A 12,324-nucleotide genomic window follows, 5' to 3' on the forward strand; every position below is an offset into this window, starting at 1 on the left:
TGAATTTTAACTGTGGCCCTGTTGACACAGCAGAGTAGGAGGAAGACTGATACTGAGTCAGTTAAAGCAGGGATTTATGAAGAGCTGAAAACAGTGATACTTGGTGAAACATTCCTCCAGTTTTATTTGGATGACAAGAAGTGTTATTTCTCCCTCAGAAATACAGAGTAGTGCTCTTCTCTTGAGTTTTCTTAAAATTGAGAGGCTTCATTGCCTTGAGTAATTCTCTAATACATGATCTGGCTCAAGTGCTCTCTTCTGCAAAGAGATCAATATAAGTTTAATGTGACTTTTTAATTATTCTAATGCGAGTGCTTTGTGTGATGACTGTGTACACAGTAGCTCTGTCCTCTGTGGGTTATTTGAAAGCTAGCAGGATAAAGAATATCTTCTTTGGCCCCACAGACTTTGAGTATAATAATTACACATCTTTTAGCTGTCTAGATGAATTGCCAGAAGCTCACGCTAGAGGAGCTGCTCTTTATTTTTCAGGAGCACAGGCATTTGAGATTTATTTGTTCCATGCAGGGCTCTAGTGACAAAGCCATCGTGTACACCCACCACAAAGCCAGAGACTAATCTGACACAGCAGTTGCAGGCTTGACATAGACTCTGCTTTTGTGCAGAGCCAAGTGAGGTCACTGCAGCATGAGAATGTTTTGTTTCATGCAGGCACTAGTGTGTGACTCTGTGCTTGAGTTGTATCGAAAGTACCACAGGTTGTTGAGTTTTTGTGGAGTGGGGCAGGGGAAGAAGCACATTACTGCTTGCTCTCTGATCCCAAGAAGGTGGAAGTTGTATTGTTTATGGTGCATATTGCAGATGTTTAATTGGGTGTGGAGTGGGCTTTTATACAGGCAGAAGCCTAGTTTTAGAAGTGTGGGTGGCAAACTTCTCTTAAAAACTGGTCTGATTAATACTGCACAGGAATTTAATTGCTGAAATAAGTACTGAAACCGCTGAATTTGCTACAGGTGTATGCTAGTTGGGTTTATTCTTTCTGAAGACAGCTAGGCCTGTTAGAATTCTACCTTTAATTAAAGCACATGGAACAAATACATCACTGATGTGTGTCACTGCACAAATGGCAATCAGTATTGTGACTTGGCACATTGTAATGCTTTTGGCATCAACTCAATATACATTGTTTTCTACAACTGTTAGTTTCTAATACAATGAGCATAATATCTTTTTAGGCTTATTTTATTTGATTAAATAGCTTAACTGTATGTAGTCCTGAAGGAAGCATTTTGGGATTTGCTTATTTTTGCTTATTATATTAATTTCAGGTTTCTAGAGGTGATGAAAAATGAGTTGACATAGATAGAGTATTTATTATCTTTATGGTTTGGAAGGATATAGTTCTGTGTTTAGTTGGCTCAACATTGTCACAACTAGCTCTGTTTTTCACATTCTGAATATTCATGATCCTTACAAATTCTCATTAGAATAGAAAACTAGTTTTATCTGTGAGTATGGCCAGGATGTTACAGGAGCTTTAAAAATAAAGGGAGAAGTGGGCACATGCCATTATAAACAAGAAACGTGGTGAACCATGCATTTTCGTTCAAAATATGCTTATTGCCTTGGATGTGTTGCATGCTTTTAGTGTAAAAGAAGAGGTCTGGTTTCATACTCAGCTGCACAAAAGACATTTGACATAGTGCAATGATGACGGTCTGGTGACTTGTCTGAACCTGCCCATATCTGCCACTGACTTTTTAGCCTTTTGTGCACTAAAACAGCTGCCAAAAGCGTCAAAAGGCAGGCTGATTATAATCTCACTTGAAAACAACCTATTTCATTCTTCTTAGGCAGTGTGTCTGTGAGTTTAATCAATAAATGCTTTGCAATGAAGGCAGTCTCCCAAGCCTGGGATGTCAAAGTTAGGTTGAACTGACAGGGTTTTATTTCTTTCAGGTGCCAGCGGAAACAGTGGCGGATAGACTTGCCAGCCACTAGTGTGGTGATCACCTTTCATAACGAGGCAAGGTCTGCTTTGCTTCGAACTGTTGTCAGGTATGCACAAGAGACTCATTTTTCTTTCAGACCATTCATTACTGTCAGCTTGTGATAAGAATGGGAAGTAACAACCCATTATTGAACTATATACTGAACTATTTGCAGAGGAAAAGGTAAGTTTTAATTTCATTGAGATCTTCAGTTCTTACATCCTGAAGTAGTGTTGTTAAAGAAATTGCTCGCCTTAACTAAAATGCATGAAAGTATGGGACTGATTATCAGATGATGTTTGGAGGCTGGCTGTTTCAAGAACAAGTCAGGGTAGATGGATTCCCAGGTGATATTGACTCAAAGATATCTGCAAAAGTTCCTTGTTGGACATTGTCTAATGCACTGATTTCTGGGGGCTGGAATAGTGGAAGTGGGGGAGTTAGGGAGGCAGGGAAGAAGGAGCACACAAAATTATACATGTGCCTCTTTTCATGCTTTTTGTAAGAACAGGCCATCAGCTGTTGTTGTAAGTAACATCCTGGGCTAGGTTCTACTGCAGCTTAACTGAGTAGCTGCTTTTCTGACATTATTTTGGAAATTTAACACTGCTGGAATGATTTTTTGTTTTGGTCTGTTTCAGTGTCCTTAAAAAAAGTCCATCACATCTTATTAAGGAAATCATACTGGTGGATGACTACAGTAATGATCGTAAGTACTTTTATAGGACCCTACCTTACCGTGCTTATTCTGGTAAGATTTCTTGATGCTGATAGGTCAGTCAGTTGAGAATAGGCAGAGGAATGTGATTAGGAATTGGCAGAGGATTAGGAATTGGCAGAGACTTAGTCAAAACCAAGTCTTAACTCTTCCATATCTGTCATTGTGGAAATGTGAAGTCTCTATAAATATTTCCAGTATATCTTGTCTTTCAGCTAACAGGAAATAATAAGAGTGTATTTTTAAAAAGAGCTTTTTCTTAGTGTGTTATCTTAAATAAAAATAAAACCCATGGTGTTTGCAACAAGTATTTTTGTAGTGCTGTTTTAAAAGAATGCCTGTCTCCATCAGTCTCTCAGAAAAAATCTTACTGAACCTAAAATAAGTCCATGTCTTGTAGGTACTAGTGTATCATGACAGAAGTTGAAACAATTGAAATGGACCTCAGAGTCATATTTCTTAGAAGAAGCTAATATATGTTTACATTAATACTTTTACTAATACTAGCTTAGGTCAGGTTTGTCTTAATGTTGGTTAGAAAGTGAGCTTTCTTATAGGCAAACAAAGCAGTTTATTTAATTTTATGGAAGTTTTTTCTCTGTATGTAATGTAGAAACTGTCTAATGAAAGCAAAGAGAAAATAATTAAAATTATTTCAAGACTGTAAAATTAAGCTAGCTTTAAGTTAAATGGTGAAGGTAGTAATTTCTTAGCCTGGTAATTTTTCTTTATTTCTTGTGAGATGAGTAGCTATTTATGAACACAAACATTTTCACCTACAAAACTTTTGTTTTCTTTCAAGATGGCATCTCTTCTGGTATACAAAAACTGGTTCTCATCACCTGACTTTTTTTCCTTTTTTTTCTTTAATTCATAAACCTATTGTTTTTTTTTTTTTTTTAGCTGATGATGGGGCTCTCTTGGGAAAAATTGAAAAAGTACGGGTTCTTCGGAATGATCGGCGAGAAGGTAGGCTTAATTTTACGGAAGTAAGATACAAATTCCACTGTGCTGCCTTATCTGTTAGTTTTCATCAAGTCTTTTAAAGGAACATTCTGCTTTACTTATTGGAAGAGAGATCTTCACTTTATAAATCTACTAGTGGAAGGAATAAAAAAGATATTCAGGTAAAAACAGTAATTGTGATTGTTTCCATATTGTTCTGTGCACAATTGCCCATTGTTGGCTTTTACAGAGTGAGCTTCCTTCAGAAATTGCATTTAATCTTCAACCTTTCCTTTCTCTTCCTGCCCTGAATCCTTAGTTAAGCTACTTCCATAGTATGCAAGGTCTCACTGTAAAATGTATCTGTGTTTGAAATGACGCAGCTTAAAAATAGCTGTCTTTTTTTGCTGGTTCCCTTATTAGATATCATTTTATGGATTTAGTTGATGGACAGCCAGACAAACAATTTGCTTTGACTAGAGGGTTTGAGGAGCCAGGAGGGCTGGGACCAAGTATGCTGGCTTTTCTGAAGCCAGTTTGCCCTGTAACAAATTTGTCTTACATTTGTGTTTTCTTCTACATTGCTTTTTAAGTTGTGGTGTCACAGCACTGAGCCCTTCTGTCAGTAGTTCACTGACAGTGGAGATTAAAGTATTAGATGCAGGCAACTGTTATCTACAGTTGTTTGAAATAATAACTGAGATTTGACAGTTGAAATAGCTGACTGAATTAGCACATATGTGCTTGCTAATTTTTATAAGCTGCATCTTCTAGAATGCTGGCCTGGCCTGGGGAAAGCTGGAATCATTAGATTGTCAGGAACTGGAAACTACATGCACAAAACATGTGTTGTCCCATAGTTAAAGTTAGTGCAATAACTGATGGGTTCTTAGTGTTTAAATATTCTGTTTGGAATATACTTGTGAATGAAGACTTATTAGGAAAGCAAGTCTTTTATGACTTGCCATGGTTGCCAGGTTCTGAGTAAGTTAATGTCATTTTTCAGTGTATCGCTTGAAGATGGAGGTAGCAGTAAAGAAAAAACAGAATGAAGAAACACATTTTTGATGTTTGTTTCTTTTAGTAATTTTAAATATTAATTTGCAGTGCATATGCAAATACATGCTTAGGAATGTGCATCCCTATATCTGAAAATTAAATGTAATTTGACAAATCTATTAGGTCAGAAGAGCACAAATGTTTGCAGGTAGAAGACAGAGTATTTGTTTGTATCTTTGTGAGATTAAATATTACACATACAAATTAAAATTTAAGAGAATTGCTGAAATTAGGCCCTGTGTAGGGTGATAAGAGTAGCTCAGCAGTATGAACAATAGAGGAAAGCAGTGTGTTTTAAAGCAAAAGTTGAGGTGAAGAGATGGTGTCAGTGAAGGGGGTGACATTAACTGCCTTTCTTTCAGAAATTCATATTAGTGGCTATTAGTCTTATTTCTAGTACCAGAGTTTGTTATGGGAACAGATGTGTTTGAGGGTGTGGTAGTCTACAGAATAAATGTTCAGTGGAACCTTTTCAGCTCTATTCATTATAAGCCTGAATGTGATTGTGGAGGACTCAATGACCAAAGTGCTCATGTCCATTTTTTTAAACTATGAAATTAAAAACACTGTTGTGTGTTTTCTAAAGAACTAAAGATGGCTCTTCAACAGTATTATTTAAAATTAATAAGCTCTGGGGGGTGGAATTTGAGAAGTTTGAGAAAATGTAGTGATAGTGCTTGAGGAATAGTTTGATGTGGAAAAACTGAACAGAACAGATTCAAAGACTGAAATAAAGGCACCAGCACTAAGTCTGTGAGGTACAGTTACGTGTCACTGTGCCACAGATAAAATGTGAAATGTTGGAGAGCCGTGGCACAGCATGTATCTGGAACTGTGCTCACACTTGAAATAAGAGATAGGAAAATGATCTTGATGGAGCTGATATTGAATGTTGGTCAGAGCAAACAAGCTTTTCCTCATAAGCATCTTGTGTTCTCTTGGCATGGTCATGTTTTGTGTGTTTGTTTTGTAAAGGGAGGAGCAAGTAACAGGCTTGATTCTTTTACAGTATTTCAGCTGGGGAGGGGGGGAAATGCCCAAACAAAACAGGACAGATTTAGTGGGAAACAATCAAGAAAGAAAAAGGAAAAAAAATTTAAAAAAGAAAATAAAACCAAACCAAATCAGACCTGGCTTTGGTCTCACATAACAAAAAGGAATCAATGAATTTTTGAATAGCAGTAGAAAAAAGTAGGGAGGAAATTTGCAAAGAAATGGGAGGAAGCTTGCTATGTGTGTATATATAGCAAGGGACTTTAAGGATTGGTGAGGTCATCCAGTGAACAGATAGTAAAGAAAAGGAGCAGAGTAAATCAGTGAGGATATCTATGTAATCGAGACATAGAGAAGAACCTTTGGGTTTTGCCAGAAGTTTCTGCCTAAAGGTATCTATTCAGAACAGACAAACCCCAAACAAACTGCAAAACAAGAGAATGGCTGTAGGCACAGCCATTCTTTCCATGTAGAGGAAAGACAAATGGGTTGGATAGGGTTCTCCAATGGGAATTAATGAAGCATGGTTATTTCTTGAAGAAATTCATAGAAGACTGTACGGACTCTGGTAAGTACTAAGATGGGGAGTGGCAAAAAGGTGGGGAGGGTAAGTTAATTATGGTGTTTCCTTAGTGGCTTAGTAGAACTTGAAGAGGCATACTTGTTTTCAGGTCCAATCTTAAGATTTATTGGTGTAAATACCACTTAGAGTAATACAGATCCATCTGTATTCGTGTATCACTTGTTTTGAAAAGGTACTTTTCTTCTTCTGCTTAAATCAGATGGAAACCTCTGGAGTGTGGTAAGCTGGGCACTTGCAGGCTGTTTGGTGTGAAGTCATTTCACTGAATTCTTAATGTGCATCTGGTTTTAATAATGGAGCTTGTGTATTTGCCCTGTCTGAGTAATTTAACTAATTATTAACTTAGAATGCAATAGTTTCTCACTACAGTTGATTGTTTTCCCCAGGAAGTACTTAAAATTTTCTGTCTTTACTTCTCAGGCCTGATGCGCTCCCGTGTCAGAGGGGCAGATGCAGCACAAGCCAAAGTGTTGACCTTCCTGGATAGTCACTGTGAGTGCAATGAACACTGGCTGGAACCACTTTTGGAAAGAGTAGCTGAGGTTAGTAAAGAGTTGTAAAGTAATTTCCTGAAGAAGCAGCTTTTAAATTTTAAAGCCATCTGGTTTATACTAGATTAATTTTATTCATTTTCCTAAGGAAGCTTTTTCCCTGATTTAAGATGATGGAGATGATTGGAGCGTTCTGTGATTAAAACATATTTTTGTTCATTTAATCTGTGAACACAGGAACATAAAATCTGAATATTTATTACTAGCTTTGCAAGTAATTCAAATATATGCTTCCTTGGTTCTTTAGGGACTGCCTCAGTAAGCTGAAAATCTTTAGAGCAAAGTGTGATTCTCTTCTACCAGTATCATCTTGATGTGATTCAGTTTACCTGAATCTTTATGCCTCATTAAAATTCAGTGTGATAACAGGAGAGAGGATGACTTGTCAAACCAAAATTCTTGTGGAAACTAGCAGGAACTAGAGGCTCTCAGCATCTATGGAAATGATGCTAAGTCTGTGTCCTGGAAAAGCAATTGAGAGGATTGAGAGAGAAACTATACTGTTTTCTCCAGGGGTTGGTTATACTTGTTAACTTGCTCTGGAAGAACTCAGTTGAAGTGGAAGTTGAATGAAGTGTAATTCCAAAAAAGCACTAAGAAACACTGAAGACAACTGGGTTTTTATTCTTTCTTAATTGCATTCCCTTTCTGGAAAGCTAGTCTTCCAGGAAAGGTTTGGTTCTAAAATGCTTCTGATCAAAATGGCTTTGTTAAGCTACTCTGTTTGAATGCCCAGTTCTTTATTATCCACCTTATGCTTTCCTTTGCATTCCCCAAAAACAGAAAGTGGGAGAGAGAAGGAAGTGAACCCTGTATACTCAGTATGCCAATGAAGAAGCTGTCAACTGATTACTGATTTTCTTTATTCTGGTTGGTTCTGTAATGCTTTTAGAATCATAAAATCATATAGGTTGGAAATTACATTTTAGATCATTGAGTCTGGTTGTTACCCAAGCATCTGCCAAGCCCATTATTAAACCATGTCCCTGAAGTGCCACATCTACACATCTCTTAAATAAATACCTCCAGGGATGGTGACCCCTCCACTTCCCTGGGCAGTCTGTTCTAATGCTTGACCACTCTTTCAGTGAAGAAATTTTTCCTAATACACAATCCAAATCTCTGTGATGTAAGAGACGATTTCCTGTTTCCTGTGCTTGTTACTTCTAAGAAGAGACTGATCCCCACCTTACTGCAAACTTCTGTGAGGTAGTTGTACAGAGTGATAAACTCTCCCCTGAGACTCCTTTCTCCAGGCTAAACACCCTCAGCTCCTCCTCAGAAGGCTTGTGTTCCTTCATAGCTCCCCATTACTCTTCTCTGGACACACTCCAGCACCTCAATATCTTGGAGTGAGGAGCCCAGAAAAGGACACTGGATTGGGGTGGTCCCAGTGGTGCTGAATACAAAGGGATGATCACTGCCTTGCTCCTGCTGGCCACACAGATGCTGATCCAGGCCAGGATGCCATTGACCTTCTTGGCCACCTGGGCACAGCTGGGTCATGTTCAACTGCTGTCAATCAGCATCCCCAATCCTGTAGTATTGCATGAAATTGTGACCTGAGTGCAGAACCTGGCACTTTGCCTCGTTGAACCTCATAAAATTGGCAATAGTCTGTTATGTTTGCCAGGTGTTCCAGAAATACTGCAAGTTGCCCAAGACACATCAGCAGTTAGTCCTGTTTTGGAGCAGAAATAACTAATCAGCTCAAACCTGGACACTATTAAAGTACCTAGAGCCTAAAACGCCCTTGAGCATGGCTACCATAGCACTTCCTCCTGTTTTTTTTTTTTACCTATCTAAAGTGTTGCAGCTTCAGAAAGGTTGGGGGAATTTCTCTCTAATTATTAGCTAGGAAAATAAACTTGAAGGCATAAAATATATCTCTAAAAGAAGTGGAGAATGCTTGCAGCTAAAGCACTAATGAATTCTAGGACATGGGAACTGTTTTCAGGCCTTTTGTGTAAACTACTTGAAGCATCTATTTATTCAAGAAATAAGAAAAGTGGTTGTTTTGGTCAGCAAAACCCTGCATTTGGTAAGACAGTTATTGGTAATTTTCCCATTTCTCTTCTGTATGACTTTTTGCAGGTCATACTCATTTATCTTTCTGAAACTGATATGGAATTTGAAAAAGTGTTACCTTTTCATTGTAACAGAATGTAAAACCTCTTACTAAATTGCTGGCAATTTTGTGAAGATCCAGCATTGAATGGGGTGTATTAGGTTGGAGAAGCTGGTGCATATTTTGCTTCTTGCAGCAGCTACATTTTAGTGGCATGTGAATTATATTAGATCCTTCAAAACTTGCTGCTTCCAACTGTCACCATAGTATACACTAATTGTGTACCACTGAATAGTTTTCAGCTGTATGAATATATTTTTCTTAGTCTTAAAAGACTGATGTACTGTTAAATAAATAATGGGTATAGAATTCCATTTAACTGTCATCTGCAAAGATTCCCAGCCAACAGCTATGGGGATTGAAAAAGCAGCTTTTAAATTTTCTGGTTGTTCAAATAATTAAGGCCGGGTTAGTGTTTATATATTGTATATGATAGCTCTTTGTTATTTTAAATGGATTAATTCAGCTCACAGGGCAGACAGTATGTTAGTTGATGTTAATTGGCACCCTTTTTTGATAATCTCAGTGACAAGAAGCTGAATAGACATGAACTCTTTTCTGCTCACTGGTAACTTTTTTCAGGTCAGGGCTGCTGTTCATGAATACTGTGTTTTCTGATAGGCAGCTGCTTCTATTTTATATCTGGTGGAAAGTGTGTTTTGTTCTTCTTTTTCTGTTCCAGAATTGCCCACTTGGCATTTATTTCTGTTGGAGTGTTAGGAGAGTAATAGTGTGTGTTACAATATAAGAATTTACAGCTTCCAAGAAAAAGTCTGAATCAAGTCAGTTCTGCAGAACTCTATCTGCTATGCTATAACCACTTTAGAAAGCTCTGCCTCTGACACCTGAGATATCAAACTTTCCTCCTGAATTGAAACATGATCCATCCCAGTTTTCTTCTATAAGATGGATTCCTTTTTAGAATATCTTCCGTTTTTCAAGAGCCATGTTTGCTTAGCATTTCTGGAGGGGGTCTGATTCTGCTAGGGGCTTTTCTACAGCAATTTGAGCACAAGCTCAGTGCAGAAGCAGCATACACACAAGGTGACCACTTCAGAGTTCAGAATGTGTACAGATATTCGTGTAACCAGGAGCTGGTGTACCTTTTCCTCCTTCCTGGAGAGTGGTTTTCTGCATGATTCTTAAGGCTACCTTTTATGCCCTCTAGATTTTTTGTGTGTGTGATTAAATGAGGAGACATTGGAGGTTAACCCTTTGATTCCTCAAAAATGTCACCATAGTAATAAGTACACAGTTCTGAAAACATCTATAACTACTAGCAGTTTCATGGGCACTCATCTACTTGGCTTTTTCCTTTTCAAATTTCTAAACACTTTGACATTCTGTTCTTAGAATTCAGCAATTGTGTGAGAAAATTAAATGGGAAGATTCTGGTGCAGAACTGAACTAATCTGTTTTCATAGCATAGCAGTGAATCCTCTGTCACATTTAGGAAGGTATTTTTAAACAGAGATGATCTTAAAAGGAGAAAATGACTAAAATTAAGAAGTGTGATGTGGTTTGCTTTTTCATGTCTGTCTCAGATTTTTTGACTTTGAGTGAGACCACTTTTAACTGATGCTAAAATGAAAATATTTATATTTTCTCTTAAGAGTGTTGTGAAGTTTAATCTTTGAAGTGTCTAGACTTTTAGAAGGGGGAAGCAATGAATGCAGAATCTCGAGGATAATTTTTCATGGTTTATAAGAACAATATATAAAGCCTAATTCTCTAGAATATTCATAACTTCCTTATAAATTGTCAAGATGATATGGTTTGCTACAAATTTTCAGGTGCTAGGGACTTGCAGTGTTTGCAGGCTATTTCTTTTCATTATGTTCACCAAGGAGTACATGGCTTTCCAGTTGCACCTTCCATTAGAGGGCAAAAGATTTTCTACATTAAATTATCCTAAAGCAAGGTACTTATTTATGCATGGTGTGATTAAGGGAACCAGCTGCTTTTTAGTCTTTTAATGAGTGAACTCTGTAATTTGGAAACCCACAAGTTCTCTTTTAGCAGTGTCTGCATTAACAACTTTCTAATGCTCTGCAAAGCATCACCTTAAGAATGTACAGAGCTTTTTTCTGCTTTGCTACTGAGCAAATCCTGTAATTTCAAGTCACAGAAGGGCAGCACATTCCCAAGCCAACAATGTGAGGGTTATACATCAAGACTGAATGCACATGGCCTGGGTATTTGGCTGTCAGAGAAACAACTGAGAGTTGTTTAAATATGTTAGGTGTAGCCAGTGGTGTTAGTGTGGTGTTGCACTGATATTGACAGAAATAATCAGACCAGCCGTAAAAGCTCGGGTGTATAAAGACAACATGCTACCTGCTTATGCAGCTGGGTGGAGATAAGCTGAAGCCTAATTGAAGCTCTGCCTAATGTGGCACCTGATAACTTGGGCAGCTTTTACCACCAGGTTCAACCTGATCAAGTAGAACTATTTGAAAAACAAATCTTCTTCAAAAATACTTTGAGAGGGGCATAGATGTATAATCTATCTGAATTTCAGCTGAGGAATAAATGAGAAAGAAAGGAAGGATGTTTTAATTTCTGTATTTTATGCTCATAGGTAAACTGTGAATAACTGGACAGGTTGATATCTTCTGCCTCATCAGTCTTTATTTAAGGGAGTTTCTTAATTCTATCACTATATATAGAATGCCTAAAATAAGGACATGAGTACATGTAAAGCATTTCAGTGATGTAGGAAGGTGTACACACACACACACACAGAGGACTTTGCAGGGATGGTGCAGTAAATTGTAATTCCCTCCCAAGTGCAACACAGTTAGCAAAACTGTGCCTTGCTTGCCATTGCAAACATGGGCTTGAGGCTATCACTAGGAGAAACAGGAGCTAAAGATGTGATCCATGGGGGAATATGGCAGGTTGGCCTTTTTTGTTTGTATTTAGACCAAACAAATTAATTCTCAGTAGGAGGATAGATTAGATGTTCTGTTACATTTCTCATGAAAGCAAATTTTTAGCCTTGTTGGCATAGCTGCAGTGACAGTAAAGGCAATGGAAAAAGCAATGTGTCTTCAGCTTTTCACTTAGTCTTCAGCTTGAATTCTCTTGGACTTGCTTGAATTCTTCTTTTGGATGATACAGAAATACATGACCTTTTGCTCACTCAGGCAGAATGACCTAGTAGATGCCATTTATGTAATTAGGGCTGATTTAAAATCAGCAGAGATTGAATAGTTAAGGTTCAATAAAAAGAAAATGGGTGTTAAAGGTTCTTATTGGACCAAGCAAAGCATTTGTCAAAGTTGCTTTAAAATCTTTTCTTATGACCTCAACCTCATACTAATTTGGTTCCAGTCTGTTCTGCATAATACTGGTTAATAAGGGGGATACATGCTTGAACCATTGTTTAGAAT

At 37.7% G+C, this 12,324-nt stretch overlaps 1 protein-coding gene across 1 annotated transcript in view; it reads left to right on the forward strand.

The window, feature by feature from the left end:
- GALNT2 (polypeptide N-acetylgalactosaminyltransferase 2) overlaps positions 1-12,324 on the forward strand; it is an 86,418-nt gene that overhangs the window by 53,846 nt on the left and 20,248 nt on the right. Inside the window, exons 4-7 of the mRNA XM_063151660.1 lie at positions 1,921-2,019; positions 2,594-2,661; positions 3,574-3,639; positions 6,671-6,792. Of these exons, the coding sequence (XP_063007730.1) occupies positions 1,921-2,019; positions 2,594-2,661; positions 3,574-3,639; positions 6,671-6,792 (355 nt within the window). The remainder of the gene's footprint in view (positions 1-1,920; positions 2,020-2,593; positions 2,662-3,573; positions 3,640-6,670; positions 6,793-12,324) is intronic.

The sequence above is a fragment of the Melospiza melodia genome, chromosome 3 (assembly GCF_035770615.1).
Source record: "Melospiza melodia melodia isolate bMelMel2 chromosome 3, bMelMel2.pri, whole genome shotgun sequence".
Lineage (NCBI taxonomy): Eukaryota > Metazoa > Chordata > Aves > Passeriformes > Passerellidae > Melospiza > Melospiza melodia.